General features: G+C 44.8%; 1 protein-coding gene across 2 annotated transcripts in view; it reads left to right on the forward strand.

Annotated features, from left to right (window-relative positions):
- The window catches only part of COLEC12 (collectin subfamily member 12), a 101,587-nt gene that overhangs the window by 10,239 nt on the left and 73,172 nt on the right, over positions 1-18,176 (forward strand). Inside the window, exon 2 of one of the 2 annotated variants that reach the window (XM_052787750.1) lies at positions 1,971-2,021. In XM_052787750.1, the coding sequence (XP_052643710.1) occupies positions 1,971-2,021 (51 nt within the window). Of the gene's footprint in view, positions 1-1,970; positions 2,022-16,061; positions 16,111-18,176 lie in introns of those variants that run through there. The other variant, XM_052787753.1, reaches the window with a different exon arrangement.

Below are 18,176 nucleotides of genomic sequence, written 5' to 3' on the forward strand. Positions count from 1 at the left end.
CAAAACCAGGATGTGTTTGTTTTGCCTAAGGAGTGTCCAGTGGTTCTTCCATTTCTTTATATGCACCTTTGAACTGGGGGGTCTAGCTTAAGATACGGACAGGAGCGCCTCTGGCAGTGAGCAAACTTTTTGTTATCTGGAGAATAACATGAGTTCTGAACTGTTTTTATCAAAAGTGCTGTCTGAGTAAAGGGTGAAGTTCTGCAGAATGATGCATTTCAGAGACTTCTTTGCTGCTTCAGGCAACGTCTCCCTCAGACTTCAGTGCAGGGCACCTTGCAGGTCAGAAGGAGGTGCAGGTCGGATTTGTTGCTGGACATACACACAAATGATTTATACTTTGCTGAGCCTGGATGAGGACCGTCTCTTTACTTCACCTTTCAATTCATCCCCCCAAAGCTCTGTTGTGGCCTGAGTTAGCTGCGGCACCAGTTAGCCCAGTCTCATGATGCAGAGAAGCCTGTTCATGTGCAGTAAGTCTCTGGACAGCAAAGGTCTAACTGAGCACAGACCTCTCGCTCCATCACATCTGTTTGAACTTGCTTTTCCACTGCCGCTCATTAAATGTTCCCTTCTGGTGAATCCCTTGACTGGCCTTTGAGCTTCTGTTTCCTTCTCCCCTCATGTCGGAGAAAAGTCTGGATGGAGAGGTTGCAAGTGAGTGAGCTTCCTCAGCATCCCATGCTGGAAGGGTGGCACAAGGTGGCGAGCAGGCGCTGAAGCTCCCCGGGATGCTGAGTCTGCCTCCCCGGCACTGCAATGCAAACGAAAGCCCGGGAGTACCCAGGTTTTGGAGAGCAGGATTGCTGTCAGTCCCCGGCAGTGGTGTTCACAGTGTGGAAGCAGGCTTGTCTACGCGCTTCTGCTTGGAAATGCAGCAAAGGCAATGTGGTTCCCCAGCACAGCGGTGGGCTGTGAACCACCAGCCACTGCTTGGGAAGCTGTGTCCTAGGTCCTGTTTAAAGACAGCCCTGTGGAGTCTTCCCCCCACATGAAATGGTGCTTGTGGGAGGGGGAATGGGTCTACTGTGTTCCCCCCTGGGAAAGAGGGAAGCGGGAGATGAGCAGCCTGGGCTGTGCTGCCCTCCCTGGCAGTCGCCTGTTGCAAAGCCTGGTGCTGGTGATAAGGCAGGGTTCTTGCCTTCCTGACTCAGCAGAAAGAGGGGTTGTGTTGGTAGGAGGATGAACACATGAACACAAACATATTCTTTTTTTTTTTAAAGAAGTCATGGGTGTATTTCTTCTGCTGATGCCAGCCTTTTCCATTGCTGCTGGAAGGAAGCGGAGAGAAATTAAGCTTCTGACAAAATAAAATTGTGATTATTAGCATTTTACTGCTGGCTAGCTGGTGAAGATGACAACAAACGGGCTTAAATGGTTTTTATTTTTCTCATCTGTTTGAGTTTGTCAGTTCAGTTTCCCATTTTTTATTGGATCTTGCCTCTTGAGGCCAAGCTAGTGCTCATGGGAGGTGGTGGATGGACAGACAGCCATCCTTTCTGACTCCTCTCTAGTTACTTGGCACAGCTATGCATAGCACTTTATGCAAACAGCCCAGCTGGTGCATGTATAACCTCAGCCCAACTGCCTGGATGGCGCAGGCAGCGGGCTGGAGCAAGCGCCATGGTCCGGGCACAGTTGTGGCCGTCACCATGATGAAGGGACGTGTCTGCTCTGGTCTATACTTAGGTGGCCAAGCAGGCCTTGGGATAGCTGCCAGGTGATAAACCATTTGTAGTCTGGATTTCTGCTGGGGATACTGGTTGGGGGAAAGGCTCTGAAATGCCTTTTCTACCTGGGGACAGAGGTGGGATATGAGCAATGGAGGAGAAGATCAGTAACATGGCTTACAAATCTATTAAAAGTTCAAGTACATTAATTTAGGAACGTGCACCTGTAAAAACCTCTTCCCATCTTTTTCCAGTGGTAGTAGTAATACTCTGTTGCTCTGTCTTTCTTTCTTTCTCCAGACGATTTTGCAGAGGAGGAAGAGGTGCAGTCCTTCGGCTACAAGAGGTTTGGTAAGTGGCAGCAGGTCTTTCAGCTCACTGTTGCATAGTGCTTAGGGTAAGTCAAGTCAAACACTTGCTATGAAAACCTCCCTTGCTGGCAGCATCCAAACACACAGGTACAGTCCCATTATTCACTTCGGTCTGATATCTGCCTAGAGGAAAGTGTGATTTTTAGACTTGGTTTATTTTCTTGGCACTCACAACACTTCAGAAATAGCCCTGATCAGAAACAAGAAGTGGTTGGTTTCATTATTTGATCATTAGCATTATGAAAATGAAGCCCAAACCTGAACAGAAATTAATGTGCTGGCTGTAAAAAAGAGGTTCACACTTCTAACATGTCCTCTGCCCAGCTGGGCTTTCCTCCGGCCCACAGGCCGATGTGCAGCAGGGTTCGTAGGTGTTCCCGAGCGGTGGTGTGGGACCTCCTGTAGACTCACAGAAGTTGTACTGCCAGCTGAGCCAGGACATATGCTGTGCACTCCTCTCAAAAAAGAAGTAAAAGTATATGGTATGAATGCATTCTGATGTCAAAAATTATTAAAACGAGGTCAGTCACTTTCTTTCCTTTTTCCACTTTCTTTCCTTTTTTTGATGTTTATTCACTGAAAATGGCCTTCTCATGTGAAGAAGGCAGTGCTACACATCTCTGCGCATGGATCAGCAGCCTTCAAGGCTCCTCTTTTCAATGCTCTTGTGCTGCCTTTCCCTCGGGGAAACATTTCAGTCTCTGCAGCCGATAGCTTCACCTGGGGCAGGCTGACTCCTGTCCCTTCGGCCACAGGGAGGTGACACAGTGGCCTCTGAGCTCCCACAGCGCCAGCTCTGTTTTGGAGCAGCCAAAGGGGCTCATCATCCAAGCTGCTAGCTGCCTTTTCAACTGTAAGCCATCAGGATAAAAGTTCACCTTATTTTTTCTATCCTGGGAAAGTGGCTGCAACAAGAGTCACTTTCAACAGCCCCACTTGGCAAACGGATAGGAAAGGCAGGCTGAAAATAAAAAATAAGTCAACAATTCGCTCCATCCCAAAAGGAGCAGGGGGAGCCAGCATAAGGAGATGGGGCGTTCATGAGGTGGGGATCACATTTGCATGACCTCTTCTACCCCCTGAACTGCTCCACTGCTCCTTGCTGTTGAGCTTTATTTTGGATAGGTCAGGCAACCACAGAGCCAGCATCTGTGGCTTGGAAAGTCCTGCCATAAGGCTGCACACAGGGTTTTTTCCTATTCTTTTTTTTTGTGTGGGTGTGGATTAGGCCCTGGAATAGCAAAAAAGGAAAAAAATCTTCAGAAATGGGGAGAAATGTTAACTGTTCATTTCTGTCACCTGCAGCTGAGCAAAAAATATTAGGATTCATTAACACCTATAAAAAGAGCTTCCCTCTGTGTTGCCCACTACCTAGCTATCCCTGGTCAGCATGCTTTTGCAGTGAACCACAAAAGATTTTAGCAAGGAGCAGGTACCCCACTATCCTTACTACCCCAATAGTAAGTGAACTGTTGTGACTTGATGGTATTTTTGCATGTTAACTTGCTTTCATTTCTTTCTTTCTCCTGGGTAATGTGGTGCTACCAATGTGAGTTATTTCTCCCCTTAGAAATGCAAGGTTTGTCTGAGCATTTCCAGAAATGCTTGTGCTGTTGTGCTTGGTGGGGCAGTGGGGAGGGAGGAGAGGGCCAGCAGTCTGGCAGTGGCAGGAAGAGGAGATTTCACCACAAAAGGAGGAGACAGGGTAGTTCCACCCTTAGGAAACAACCATAACCCCCTTCTTCTTCATGAAAACAACATCACTGTGGTCAGGGAGGTGTCCCAGATGTCTACAGCACAAAAGAAGAGCCTTGACTAAAGGGGAAATGGGGTCATGAAGCCATATCATTGGCACTGGTGAGTTGTGTAATTCAGTAGTGTCCTGATCCAAGAAGCCTTCTTTGTCTACACTATTTTTGAGCCCAAACTTCCTCCCATATCCCCTTCCTCATCTCTGCTAGCATCATGGGGCAGCACAGAGAGGAGCTAGGCTGACCTGGTTTCCATGCATCCCTGCACCAGCACGCGTGCTGTTTGCCTGCAAGTGCTCATGCTTTTGTGACCCCTAAAGGGGTTATTTCCCCTCCCTCAGAAAACCCAATTTGGTAAGTTCCCATTTCTACAGTCCCTGCTGCATTTCCAGGCAGCTTCTGAGCAACCTCTGGAGGGAGTGGGAGCCACGTGCCTTCAGCAGCGCTGGCTACTTCACCTGGCACCAGGCTCATCTATTCAGGAAGTGACATGCACATCTTTTAAAAACTCCAAATTCACTGGCCAGCTGGGTCGGCATTTCCAGTGAAGCACCAGAGGTTGCTCTTGGGGCTGAAATGCAGCCGAGTAGTTCGAGCTCCTGTCTGACCAGTAGGAAATGTTATCCCTGCTGTCCCAACTGGTGTCCCCTCTTGGCTCTGTGTCCTCACTGGTAAGAGAAGGCAGTATGGGGGAAGCCCAAGGCAAGAACCAAGTTTTGTTATACAAACCCTTGATAAAAGGTAGTTTTTGAAGAAGTCTTGTCCTGTCTGCTGGCTGGCACTGTAGAAATCCTAGCACTGTTCATGTACAGCCTGCTGGACTGAGCATTGATAAAAGCAGCAGTGGGTTGGTTTTTTTTTTTTCGGGAGCCATGGTGTAAGAGCAGATATGTTAATATATTGTGACCGGAGTAGTACCTGTATGCCCCGTTGACATGAGACATGGTAAGAGGACCATGACTCAAGTGCCTTTGACTCCATTTGGAAGTGTGAGGCTTTGTCTGGAGCAAAACGTGCTCCGAGGGGGAGATGGCTAAAGCATGACTGGTTTGTAAAAAACATGGCTTGCAGTGAGTCATTTCTGGCAGCTGGAAACATGTGTTGGTCAGCACTTGGCAGGCAAAGCTTTGACCAAACTGCTTTCCTAGAGTTCAGCTGAAGAGTTTATTATTAGCTGCCTTGTTGCTGGAGCCTGTAGTTTGGTTCAAGGAAGGAAGAGATCTGCAGAGGTAGGGAGGGAGAGAGGCATTCTCCAACAGTTCTCCTGCACTGCTTCCCCTTTTTCTGAATCTTTCTGTCTTTCCTCCTCAGATAAGCTAATTTCAGAGAACTTATCATGCTACTTTATTTTTTAGTTGGCAGAAAATTAACTGGTCATATTAAGCCAAACACCCTAAGCAAAACACACTAACATATTAAATAACAATGAATACAGATGCAGACAACTCCAAGATGCTAGGAAAATACACACCAGCATTTTTTCTCTTTTGAGCTCGGGACAAATCTGCTGCTGGGGGTCAGGGAGGTTAAGGAAAGCACTCTTTCCAGCTGACTGATGCTGTTTACTTCTTCTCAATGGATGCTACAGATGTGCAGGGACACTGCCAGAAGTGCGAAGCTCAGCTGCAACGCCTCCAGATTGCTGCAGTGAGAAAGCACATGAGGAAGCATGTTTCTTATCACTGTTACTTCATCATCAGTCGCTGTTCAGGCTGCTTTGAAGTTATCTGCTCCAGATAACAAGCTATGCCTCTCCACTGGTTTTCCTCTACCAGATTGCCACTGATGTTAACTCTTTCGTCAATCAGTGTCGTTGGTTTGCACCACCCCATGCACTCCTCACTTTGGGAGAGAATGAATGAGGAAAGGGCGAAACTTGCTTTTAAATATTACACACTTTTGGGATACTAAATGTCAGGCTTGAGAGCTCAGACCAGTTTCTAGATGGTAGATACAGGATGAGATCTCTTTACAGCAGGATTTTGACTCTTTCCTTTGAGATTCGGGCTTTGGGCGTAGCTGCAGGCAATGGAGTTAAAGGAAACTAATGGACTCCAAGGTGGCAGATCTGATCTTCCTAACTTGTGGCATTCCCAGGTAATAGATATAGAGATCATTGTGAATTTTGTTACTTTATGTTAATGTTTCAGAACTTAAAACATGCACTTTACTGAATAGAGTATTCAATGTAAAAATTTCTGTGTGAAATTATTCAATGCATAGTTTAAAGCTACAGTATGATATCGACCAGCTGAAAGCAAAGGGCATGGTCTTTGAACTGTCAAAGAGGATGGTCTTTGAACTGTTGTGAAGCACATTTGTAATGTTTTAGAAAACAGGCTTTGAAGAAACTGGCTGAAAGCCCTGCTGATGAAGAGAAACCTCCCAAGGAATCAAAAGATAGGGCCGGTATAGTACACTATAGATAAGTAGGAGACTAACAGCTTGTGTAAGATAATTACCCTTTGCCCTTGGCAAACACAGCCAGAATTGGACGCTGTAAGCCTGTCCTCCATAGCAGGACCCACCTCGGTCACTCTTATGCTCTTGTGGCTGAGCCGTCAGTAGGGGACAGTCCCTCGTGTGCCCAGGTATCTCCTGTGCACTAAGGCACTGGTCCTCCGGTCTTCCCCACATCCTGCTGGTCAACAGCTGATGGGAAAGGAGGGATAAAAATTACTTGGGGCCCCCCTCAAGTAAGGTAGTTACTTTTTTAGGTATCTTCCATAGGGTATGCAAGAGATGACTGGGTCAGGATGTCCCTACTGTGCGGTTATGACGATCTAGCTCCTGAGCATCATTCCAGGTGTAAGAGTTAAATCTAGGAATTTCTGGACCAGAAGTGGATGGATCATCCTGCCATGTGGTAATAAAAACTGCTATACTAAAAAGAGGTGAGGGGAACCCCCCCCCAGTTTAAAAACATATTTGGAAAATATGATTTTTCTTCCCTGATGAGTGGCTTGGGAGCAGCTGAACTAGATCCATTTAATAACTGTTTTCTCACTACATATTGTTTATAGTATTTATACAGTGAGAAGCAATATATTATTTCTCCACCTTTGATAGGATACAACTGGGGAGTTTTAGGAGTGTAACAATTGATAAAAGCCTTGTGAATGGTTTACAGTGAAAAATGAAAACTTTGAGATAGAAAACTTATTCAGAAAAGGGTTTAAAAAATACAATTCTTTTCTGCCTATAAATAACAGTTTAAACATGATCATGGTAAGCAAAACTCACGGCTTGGAATTTTGTGATAGTTCAGGAATAGCATTTATTCATTAACACTGCACAGACTGAATAATTTTAGTCCTTATCTCTGGATAAATCCAAGCCATTGTTCACATCTATAATAACGTGCACAAAAAAAATGTCTGGCATCAGTCTGGTGGTGTGCTATATCCACACAAACCTTAAACCCCCAACAAAAAAAAAATTCTGAGCTTTAGGAATTTGTCAACTTTTCTTTATGGTTTGTAAATAACTAGTGAGGGATTTCAGGTGCCACAAGCCACATCCCTCCCTGGGCATTCTTTCACATGTATGCCTGCAGTGTGTGATCATATGGCTTAATAAAAAGTCACAGGGTCACCGATACTCACAAAGCCACAGGAAAGTCGGGCATGTTGCTTCCAGTTCACTGATCTGGCCATATTTATCAGATGAGGATTTTGTGTCCAGGGGTAATTAAATCCTCAGTGAATGGCAGTGCCCATGTGGCTGTTCATTTTAGGCTGAGAAATTTCATTTGGAGCGAACTTTTTAATTGCCATGGCCAGTAAGGTGGAAGAGGGCCGAGCCTGCCCTCTCCTGGGGTGAGCCCTGAGCGGCAGAGAGAGCCCAGCGCCCTCGTCCAGGGTTTGTGTGGGGGCTTCAGCCCTGTGCATCAGGGGCTGCATCCAGAGGGGCCGCCTGTGTAAGGGTTTCTTTGTCGTTCTTTTCTTTTCCAGTACAAACTCAGAGTACTGGGGCAGTTGGCAGGGAACTGAAGTCTCCATAAATAAATAAACGCTGAAGTGTGTGCAGTATTGCCATTGCAGAGGAATGTCAAGGTGCTCACGAGCTGTCAAGGTGCCTGCGTGCCGCCAGCATGTCCCTCTTCTGTCAGTAGCTTCTGTCTCTTGTGATGTAGAAAGCATGGGTGATAAATGGATTATTGCTGATATATCCAAACCATGAATTTAAAACCACCAGTCTTCCTAAAGATGGAAAATAGTTGGTGCACCCTGACAAATCTGTCAGTGTCAGGCAGTAATAGTGTGATCCAAAAGTTATCAGATCTGTATGTCCTGTGCTAACTTACTGAGGAGCTGTAGGAGCTGTTCAGCTCCATGGGTTTGGAGTTGCACCTCTCCAACCTGTCCTGCTGTGCCTGGCTAAAGGCACTTCTCCTTCTAATCCAAACCCATAAAGAGGCCTCTTAGCAATGCTGCGGGGACTAAAGTCATTCCAGCTGTGTGCTCTTATGTAGGCAATCTATTTTAGTTACGGGTATTTCCTATCTAGTACAATTAAAATTCTTGACATGTTTCTTCATATATTGCATTTGCATGCTTGGAGCCATACCTGTTTGGTCAATCTCTGTCTTTTACAGAGGTGCGTTGAAAGGTGGTGTGGTCACCATTATGTGTGAATTTTCCTCTCTATTATTCATTAGAGCTATAAAATAGGTGTGTGGGCTGAACAGCCTGTTGTATTTACAAATGGAATGAAAAACATTGGCTGTACTGTAAGCAACACCTGGGGATTTTGTATTTATTTGCCTGTAAACTAGCTGGACAAATAATGATGTTTAGTAACATCAGCTTGCTGCCAAAACACCTAGGCTGCATTATGGGCTGTTCAAATTCATAACAAAATTACCTGTGAGATTAATGTCTTGGAAGGAAACTAAGCATTGTGTTTGCAGCACTTGGTACCATTATGTTTCCATGCAAAGGAGTAACACAGGAAAACTGTGGGAGAAATGAAAATTTCCGATAAGAAGCCTTCACAAGAAGGAAGAAAAAATGATTAGAAATACCTGTAAGTGGACTCTCCCAGCGCTGCTGTGGGATTGTAGCACACGCCAGCATTACTCCTGAGTTCCTCTTAAGCTTCATTTAAAATACAAGACTGCATCTGTAGCCAGCTGCTACTATACTCTGCTCTTTACTGCATGCTGTTAACTATAAGGTTGCAAGTGCTCAAATGTGTCTAATTGATCTTTGGCTTTTCTGTACCTGCTTCAGAGTTATTCCCCATCAGAAAGCTGCTGTGCTGTGCTTACTACCAGCGACAGAGACACACTGGTGTCTCATGAGAAAGGGAGTGCTATTTTCACTTGAGAATATGTTGTTAGATATATCTAACAACATGCACAAATAAAACACATACCTGTCAGGTGCTGCTTACATTGGTATCCTAGATTCCTTTTATTTCTTGGGAATTTTCTCAAAATGTCCTGGAGCGCTAACACCCTCGTTAAGTGAATTGGCAGAGGTGACATCCCCGCACCTGATTCTGCAGGGTGCTGAGCCCTTTGCAAACACTGCTCAGCATCCCATTGAGTCAGGCCCCCGAACGTGCAGTCTGCATGAAGTGGTGCTGCTGCTATTACTTTGTCAGCTATTTATGAACAACAAGTATGCTAACAGCAAAGAGCTGTGTGTTTTAATTAGCAGCTACCAAGAGAAATAGTTGATACAAGTCAGTTTGACAGACGAGTTGATTGACACATGCACTGTCTCTTACAGTAAGGCCCTAGCTGTTAGATTAGGAAGCCTCTCTGCCTTAGGCTGCCTTGCTCAAAAGCCCCTGTAGTCATTCCTGCTTGCTACAGGTAAAGGAGCAGCCGTGCGTCCTGCTGTCCACTTCAGCAGTGTCCCAGGGAAGGGGAAAGATCAGATTAAATTGTTAGTATGGCATTTTCTCTGCTGCACTCTCAGAAGCATTGGAACGAATGTGCCATGATGTTTTGACATAAGATGTTGTTTAATATTACATCAATCTTCCCTGCCTCTGCATGGCTAGTGCCTGGTTTCCCATGCTCCTGGGGGAGCCGCTGTGAGGAAGGTGTGAAACGTCACCAGCTTGGCCCAGACCTGAACCCAGACCTGGACCTAGACCCGGACCCAGACCCGGACCCAGACCCAGCAGTCTCTGCTGTCCCCCACCGTCACACTCAGCAGCCCTGAGCTCGGCCAGTGTCCTGGGACAGGTGACACCATGAATGCAGTACATCACGTTGTTGTGCTTGGCAGATTTCTTGATGATTTTCAGAGAGAAAATTTTACATCTGAAGATTGACTTCCATGTGAAATCTGAATATAGGGCTTAGGGTGGGAGGCATTTCACCTACTTTTAGGGAGCCTAGACATCTACGTCTTTAAAGACACCTGTCCTTAAAATGGCAGTAGCAAGGAGAGGCTAATGCTGTGTGAAGGGACTTCCATGCTGAGCAAGAGCATCAGGCTCCTGGTCGTTTTGAGTTACTGCACAGAGATCTTCAACTCCAGATCTGGGTCTTATGTCCTATATAAACGCTGGGGAAAGCATAAATGCTTAAAGAAGCCTGTGGGAGAGAAAGGTAATGGGCATAGCGCAAATAAAGAATCTGTAAGTATTCTAGGCTGGTTTTGCCTGTTGCAGACACTAACAAGGAACAGTATGTTGCTTTGCTAAGTCAAAACCAATTCAAACTCCGCTGTGCTGCAGTACAACAGATTAGCCAAAGGAAAGCTGGAATAAAATTTTATCCAGTCTCGATTAACCTTCTGCATATGGGTAAACCTAAGTGAAGCAGCCAAAAGCCAACAAATTTCCATTTGTCCTGTTTCAGCCTGGGTTAAGTGAGTGGGCTGAGATTCCAGAAAGCAGAAAGGGGTCAGGAGGGAGGCGTAAGCGGGAAAGGAGTCTTGCTCAGTGCCCAAAGCCGGAATGGACAAGTGTTGCACAATGGGTGCATGGAGTGGTTTGTGTCCTGCAGATAATCTTCAGCTTGGTCAGGAATGCACCTGGAAAATCTACCCAGCCAGAGAGAGAGATCAATGCCTTAAATAAAACGTGAATGTGTTTTTTCGTGGTTCAGCCTGTGACTCCTAATGGAGGCAGCTGGAGTTTTTGTAGGAGGTGGAGTGCAAGACACAGGCATCCACTTCTCTTCAGCCCAGCTAAGGCTCATAAGGAGATTGTGTGTTAGAAGTCTTGTGCAGACATTCAGGCCTAGCATAACAGGACTTCATAGCATCCTTTCTGACAGCCATTTCCTAATGCCATGAAGATGCAGGGCACATCAGTTTTCTTTTAAGGATGACTGGGCACTAGGGTCTGCTTAACAGGGTTTCACTGCATATCTTTCAAAAAGTGAAATTTTCAAAGTTTGGAAAATGCTTATTGATTTGCTTTAAGTAACGTGTATCTGCATGCTTGTTACCAAGGTCTTGGCCAGGAACGTGGAAAATTCTACCAAGTTTTAGATTTTGAATTAGCCCAGGAATGGGCATGAATGCTTTTACTTGCCAGGCTTGTTAAAGTCAATATACACTACATTCAGGAGTCCTCAATGGCAGAAAAAGTACTTGCCTTTTATATTTTGCTAAGAGGTTAAGGTATGATTTCAGACCGTCTGTGTATGTAGTGACAACTGGTAACTGAAAGATTCCTTACATACATTTCTGCTTTATCATATAATGGAGGACAATCTGGTTACAAAAAATAATAATACATAGAGCCAAGGGATATTTTTCTTCCTTCCTCCCTTCTCCCTGGAAGTTAATTGCTTCAGGTGGAAATATGACATATAATGCCCCAAGTAACTGATGATTTCATTTTAAATCTGACCTGTAAGACTCAAGTTTGGAGTGGGAGAGCTCTTGTCCTTAATTAACATTTTGAACAGTCTGAAGCCAGAATAATGCGAACACCCACTGTCAATGTTTCAACATAACATCTGTGCACAGCTAAATTCACCTGTCCCCAGAAGTTATTGCATGTCACTGCTTGTGTGCACAGATCTTTATATTAATCCTATGTGCTCCATTTCATATGAATACATCCAAACTGGATTTGGGTCAGCGTGTTGGACTACCTAACAGCATGACTTCAAATGTACAAAAACCAGACCTGTGGACTAGATTGCATGTAGGTTCCATCTGGAAATTTGTGCTCCAAACATGTTCCTGGGGGTATTGCTCTCTAGGTCTGCAAAGCCAAAAATCAGAGAGATGGTTCTTGTCCTCACCCTGTTCAAAGTCCCCAGTCACAAGTCCTCTTGCTACCTCAAACAGGCCAACTAATCATTGCTCCATAACTTACTTGTCTCCTTAAGAAAACAGGTTTCTGCTTGATTAATGATACTACATGTTTAACCTCTTTTACAAATTTGTAAAAATGACCATATGCATATTTCAGTGTTATGTGGAATTTCTTTACTAAGTGCCTTGCAGAAGGCAGCAGAGGCAAGGACTGGAGAATATTCAGCGTGGCTCACTTTTAAGGGGGAGCAAACAAACGAACATCTGGTTCTTCTGCTCATTGCAGAGGAGTGGAAAAAGCTTTCCAAAATATTGAAAACTTTAAAACTGGTCCCTTTTTAAATAGTTGGTCAAGGTTAGCTAAAATTAGGAGAAAACTTTGTCGTGTCAAATTAGTAAGTTTGCTGTGTGTGAGGGTCTGAATCAGCTGAAATACTGCAGGAGGAGGAGGAGTAGACATGTCTTCATTGTGTGTCTCTCGGGTCATCAAACAGAACTGAAGTAAAGATCATTTTTTCAGAGACCCGTAATTCAACCCCTCTTTGCTCCATCCCTGCTAGTCCCAGATCAGACACATCCTTTCTGCAGGATGTGTCTGTTCAAAACAGTGCATGAAGCCACATGCATGGAAGATCCCTGTGCTTTGTGTAGTGTTCGCAGTTCAAGTTTTAGATCATTGAGGTGCAGAAAACAAGGTACTTTGCAGAGATGCTGGTCTGTGGTGCCGTAAGGGAACCCCATGTTCTGCTTTTTCTTTTCGAGAGGTAGCAGGAGCAAAGCAGAGGTGGCTCCTGTCCTTTTTCTGTTTAGCTGGAAGTCTGTCTCTTATTCCCCACATTCCCTCTGCCCATACGGGTTAGGTATGGAGTAGTCCAGCAGGAGGTAAAAAGCACGTCTCAGCCTCAGGATCAGTACTGAGCCCACCAAGAGGACGCAGGGAAATATGGTAGCTGCCTTCCATTGTCAGATCAGCACCCTGTAAACCCCGTAAACTTCACAGCTCGCCTCTTGCTTCAGTAAACCTTGACTCTGGGCCAGGAAGAGTTGAAAAGATGGCATGAGTTTTAACCCCTTTGCCCAGCGTGTTACCACCGTGCGTGCTGACACACGGGATGGGAGGGTGTTAGCTGGGTCCCACCTTTGCACCAATAGCCACATCTGCTCCTCTGCTGCAGCTCAGCATCCCAACTCCTGAGAAACTCGTATTCTTGGCAAGCTGCTTTGTGAAATACAGCATGGTGGAGCTGTTTTTATTCTCAGTTGTTTATGCAAGAGGTAACTGTGAATAGTTCTGTGCTTTAATAAAGAGAAATGGAGCTGTGTTCTCCACAACAAGCCCTTTTTATTACACTTGGTTTGAATAGCAATTGAGCCTGTAATCATGTCTCCAATGGAAAGAAGACCCTTTGTGAAGGCCTTTCATTTACTGCAGAGAATGAATTTTCACATGCATGAAACCAGATTACCAAAAAAACCTCACAAAATAACCAAAATAGCCACCAAGGATATGTATATGTCCAGTGGGTGTTCAAGGTGGCCTAGAAGAGATTAAGTGGAAGTGTCTTTGTAAAAGGAAGCAAAAGAGCTGAACATGAAATTAAAAAGCATCTTATGTCAAGGCAGTACTTAATGTCACTGTAGTCCTCTTCATTTTGAGCTTGCTGATTGCACTGATGTGGCGCTATAATAATTTTATTTTATTTTTCTCCCCTCTGGGAGGTTTCTAAAACAGTATTTTAGAAAGAAAAATAAATAATGTCTAATGTCTTTTCAGTTGTTCTTCTGGGAAGACTTGTGGTGAGTTAAAAGAAAATACTCAGTGAAGCTGTGAATGGGAGACATTTCCAGGGTGGGTGTGTTTTGAGGTTTGTTTGGGTTTTTATAATACTCTACTCCTATGTCTTTTTTTTTTAATAGTTTTCATATGCTTTTAATACAGTGGAAACTGAATTAAGAAACTCCTCCTTATTCCAACAGTTACGGGAGCTTTGCAGGGTGATGTATTATAGGACTATCACCACCTTTGCAGATGCGCCCTTCAGACAGTTCTGCTGGAAGGAAGCCGTGATCCCGCTCTAGTCCTCCAGCCTTCACTTGGACAAATTCCCAGCAAGGACTTTTTGGCAGGCACTTGTCTCTCCTTTTGCTATCGGATTTGTATATGAAATGGGTTTGTAACCTCTAAGTGACCATGTTTCACCTTTTGAGATTGCTATTTCCAGAACGTCAGAGCTCCCAGCAGGGACCAAGGATAGTGCTGTGCTCATTATGGTCTCATAAGGAATGTCCTCTTTTCCCCAAACACCTTCAGTTTGCAGATCATGTGGCTTGCTCCCCCTTTCCCCCGTGCTGAGCAACACTTCACGTCACAGGTAGGACTTGTTCCTAAAGCATTCTGCTGCAAAGTGAGAAACCAACACCTAAAAGCAAATCAGTAGCACCGCAAAGCAAATCAGTACTTGGGGGAGTCGGTGATGTGTTTACACAGCTTCCTTTGAGCTATTTTAAATGAAATACTTACAGTCCTGCAGAGCTGATCTGTTTTATGAAAGACATCCCCTCTCCGATGGATCCATTGCATTAACGCAGCTGCCAAAATTAAGCAGTTGAGGGCACAACTGGTTTTTTTGGCACTGGAGTTAATAAAGCTGCATGAGGTCAGCCGGGGTTTTCCTCCTGCCCCGTGCTGGAAGCGCAGTGCTGAGAGCAGCAAAAAATGGAGAGCCAGGCTGCAAGGTGACGGAGATGCTCTGCTGCTGCGGGGAGGCTCGGGCCCCGGCGACAAAACCATGCAGAACCGGTAGGGAACAGCGGGGAGAGGGTCATCCCAAAGCTCAGCCCAGGGACTCCATCATAACAGTTTGGTTACTATTATTTGGACCCCGTTCAGCACGGTTCATATTTCTGAGGCCATTCATAGAAAGTGATGTAAAACCCTTTGGACTGCTCCGACTGGTGTCTGTTGGGGCCGTTCCTGCACTGCCTTGAATTGCTTTTATTTTATGTACCAGGCTCAAATTCATCAGAGTGGAGCATGCCGCACGGGTGCATTTCAGGACAGGGTTAAAACCATCTGCAGTCTGGAAACCGGCAGGCTCCCTGGAGAGGGTGTTAAACCCAGAGAGTGCTGATCTGTTTCCTGCCTTTGTTATGATTTCTGCCTTGTAACCCAATCTTGCCTGCGAACCAGCCCGAGCCCGGCCCAGCTGTGTCAGCAGGGCACGGACCGCCACTGCTGCCTCGGCACGGCCAGCCTCCAAAATCCTGGCGGAGAGTTTAGTAATTTGCAGGTTAAGCCATGCCGAGTCTGCCCCAAAATTGGTGGGCGCTCGCTGTCTTCGCCTGTGTGCTCAGGAAAGCTGAGCAGAGAGGAGGAGAGTGGGTGGTGAATTGGGTGCTTACCGGTCAGCTGCAGTTGTGTGCCTGTCTAGAAGGGATATAAAGGGCTATAAACATAACTCATTGCTTTTTGTATGGGTCTCAACATGGCCCTTTAGGAAAATCCCATAGAAAATAAGTATGGCATTTAAGACTCTGGGGACTCTTTCTCCGTGTTCACCTCTGAGGCTTGTAGAAGGCTTCGTGTTCTTAAAGGAAAAAGACGGTTATCCGCATGCTTTTGCACATTTTTAGCACAGCACAGTCCATGTAGTCTCGCAAATACAAACTAATAAAATGGCATGTGCTGCAGCAAGAGCAGAGAGGGCGAGCTGTGCTGTGACCAGACGGTGCTCACGCTCGGTGCAGCCCCATGGTGTTTCACCTCCCACCCTCAGAGACAGCCAGATGCTACATGTACATCAGTTACCCACCTGCGAGAAGGGCCGCCATCACCCTGAACCCTATCACTCTTTGATAGTCAAGGTAAACCAGCGCCCAGGCTTGCTTCCCTTCCCCAGGAGTGGCAGCCCAGCGAGGAGGAGTGCTGCGAGGAAAAGCCCAGCTGCTGTCAGAATAAAGTCTGCTGAATCGATTTGGGGAGAGGGATAGGGTGGAGGTGGACGGTGCAGTCCCCCTCGCTCTGCAGGTCTGGGCTGCGTGGCAGAGATGCTGCAATGTGCCCAGGAGCCCTCGCATGCAGGTGGGTAGTGTGGGGCGATGCACGGCAAGAAAAGCTCATCTTCTCTGTTTGTTTGTTTTCTCCTCTTTCTTGCGAGACTTGATGTGAGCTGGCCCTGCCATTTGATCCGCTTTTGATCTTTTTCCAGCACGGCCTGTGTGTTTTTTAAAGCATTTTGCTGCCAGAGCTGACCACTACTAAGAGAGAGAAAAAGCAGTCAGCAAACTTCCCTGTTTAAAAATACACTGGTTTAAATCTTTGCAGATTACATTGCTTGTTTTTCAACCAACTCATAAGGACATTGCCAGCAGGTTTCCAGTAAACTAGACATTTAAGTCAAAGTGGCTTCTTTGAAATATTTGAACAGTGGTGGGAGGAAGGTTTCGGTGAATGATGGGGCAGAGGGGAGGACAATCTGTATTTTTTCTGCAGCTCTGCCTAGTGCAGATGAGATACCCACAGCAGACCGTCGTTCTCTTCAGGTTTCGGTTTGTTATGAGGATTTGGGATTTTCCATGCTGATTTCCCAGGCTTTAAAATACTGATTATTCATTTCAGCTGTAGTACAGTAGGCAAAGAAATGTTTTTTTCTGGGATTTCTTGCTTCAGGCTCTTTTTGAAATTCACAGGAGCTGTCTATAACATCATTTTCTCATAATAATTTTAAATGGCATTTAGAAATCTGAGGAGAGTAGAGAATATTCTGACTATTTCTCACAAATTACATTCCTAGGTCACAGACAAATCTGCTGTAAATAGGTACAACTCCACTGGTTAAAGCAATGTTGTCCCTGCCAGTGTTGAAGTGTGAAATGACTTGACTAGATTTGTGTCATCCCACTGTTGGAAGGCAGGGCATTAAATGATACTTGTGCAGCCAGCTGAAAGGCCTAAATAACTACGTTGCTTTAAATCACAGTACGACTCATCATTTATTTTCATTGTATTTAGTGAATTAGAGTCCCGCTCTTGGTGAACAGGACTACTTTCCTCTGTAATTGCATGCACTGCGCCATCCATTAACACTTGTCAGAGGAGCTTGAGGTGCTTCCTGCAGAAACTAAGGCATCAAAGTATGTTTTAAGATCTTAAATACTTTTGTGGGTCTGTACCTGCACATTTTAATTTTGCAACCTTGTATTTTTTTCTACATATTGTAAAAATGAGGATAGTTTACATTATTATGATAGTATATCTAGTAAGTCACACAGAGGCCTCTCTCCCTACCCTCTAGTTCAAGAACATTATATAAATTCGTAAGCAAGAGTTTGCTAAAACCTGAATAGCATCAAAGTATTATTGCATCTCACTGTGAATGTTTTAAAGTTAATAGTAATAGTAAAGTTTTAAAGCAATAGTAAAGTTAATCCTGCCATGGAATTTTGCATCAGGTCAGTATGGGATTTATAAAAATAGATAACATTTTGTTCAGTACTGGATCTTCTTGACAAGCAATAATATTAAGTGTCTCTTTCTCTTTACTTACCTAATAAGTTGGTATTCACTGCAAGCTGATTTGAGATGGATATTCCTACATTCTCATTGTTGTATTATTCATTTTTAATGAATAAAAGAGATGTTGAATGTAGTCCTAGATGACTGGGTGATAAAATGGCTAACAGTTAAACTTGGGTTTATGATATTTTATGTTTCAAAACTATATCCATCTCCATCTATACTTGATAATATATATTAACCCACTCTGTATGTTTCTGATATTTTCTTAGCTTTTATTGGGGGAAAGGTTATAAGAAACCAGCCAGATAACTCAGAGTTTGCCACCATGCAGCTCTGTTCTTCAACTATCTTTCTTTCTTGCTGTGTATCGAGGAACCATGTTAGTTACTTCTTGTTATGCCCCAACTGACTTGCAAATATATACCAAAGGAGAAATAGCAAGGAGCAGGCTTATCTTACTTCCTCTATTTTGCTCAAAAAAGCATCAATATTCACTCAGCTCCCTTGAGGCAGTCCTCTGTCCTCATCTTGATTTTAGAAAAATGTTTGTTGCTGCTTTTATGTAACTGGCCCGCTGGGCCATGTGCACATCCCTGCTCAGCAGATGAGCTGCTGCAGCCACGTTCATG

Source organism: Harpia harpyja, chromosome 5 (assembly GCF_026419915.1).
Source record: "Harpia harpyja isolate bHarHar1 chromosome 5, bHarHar1 primary haplotype, whole genome shotgun sequence".
NCBI classification, from domain to species: domain Eukaryota; kingdom Metazoa; phylum Chordata; class Aves; order Accipitriformes; family Accipitridae; genus Harpia; species Harpia harpyja.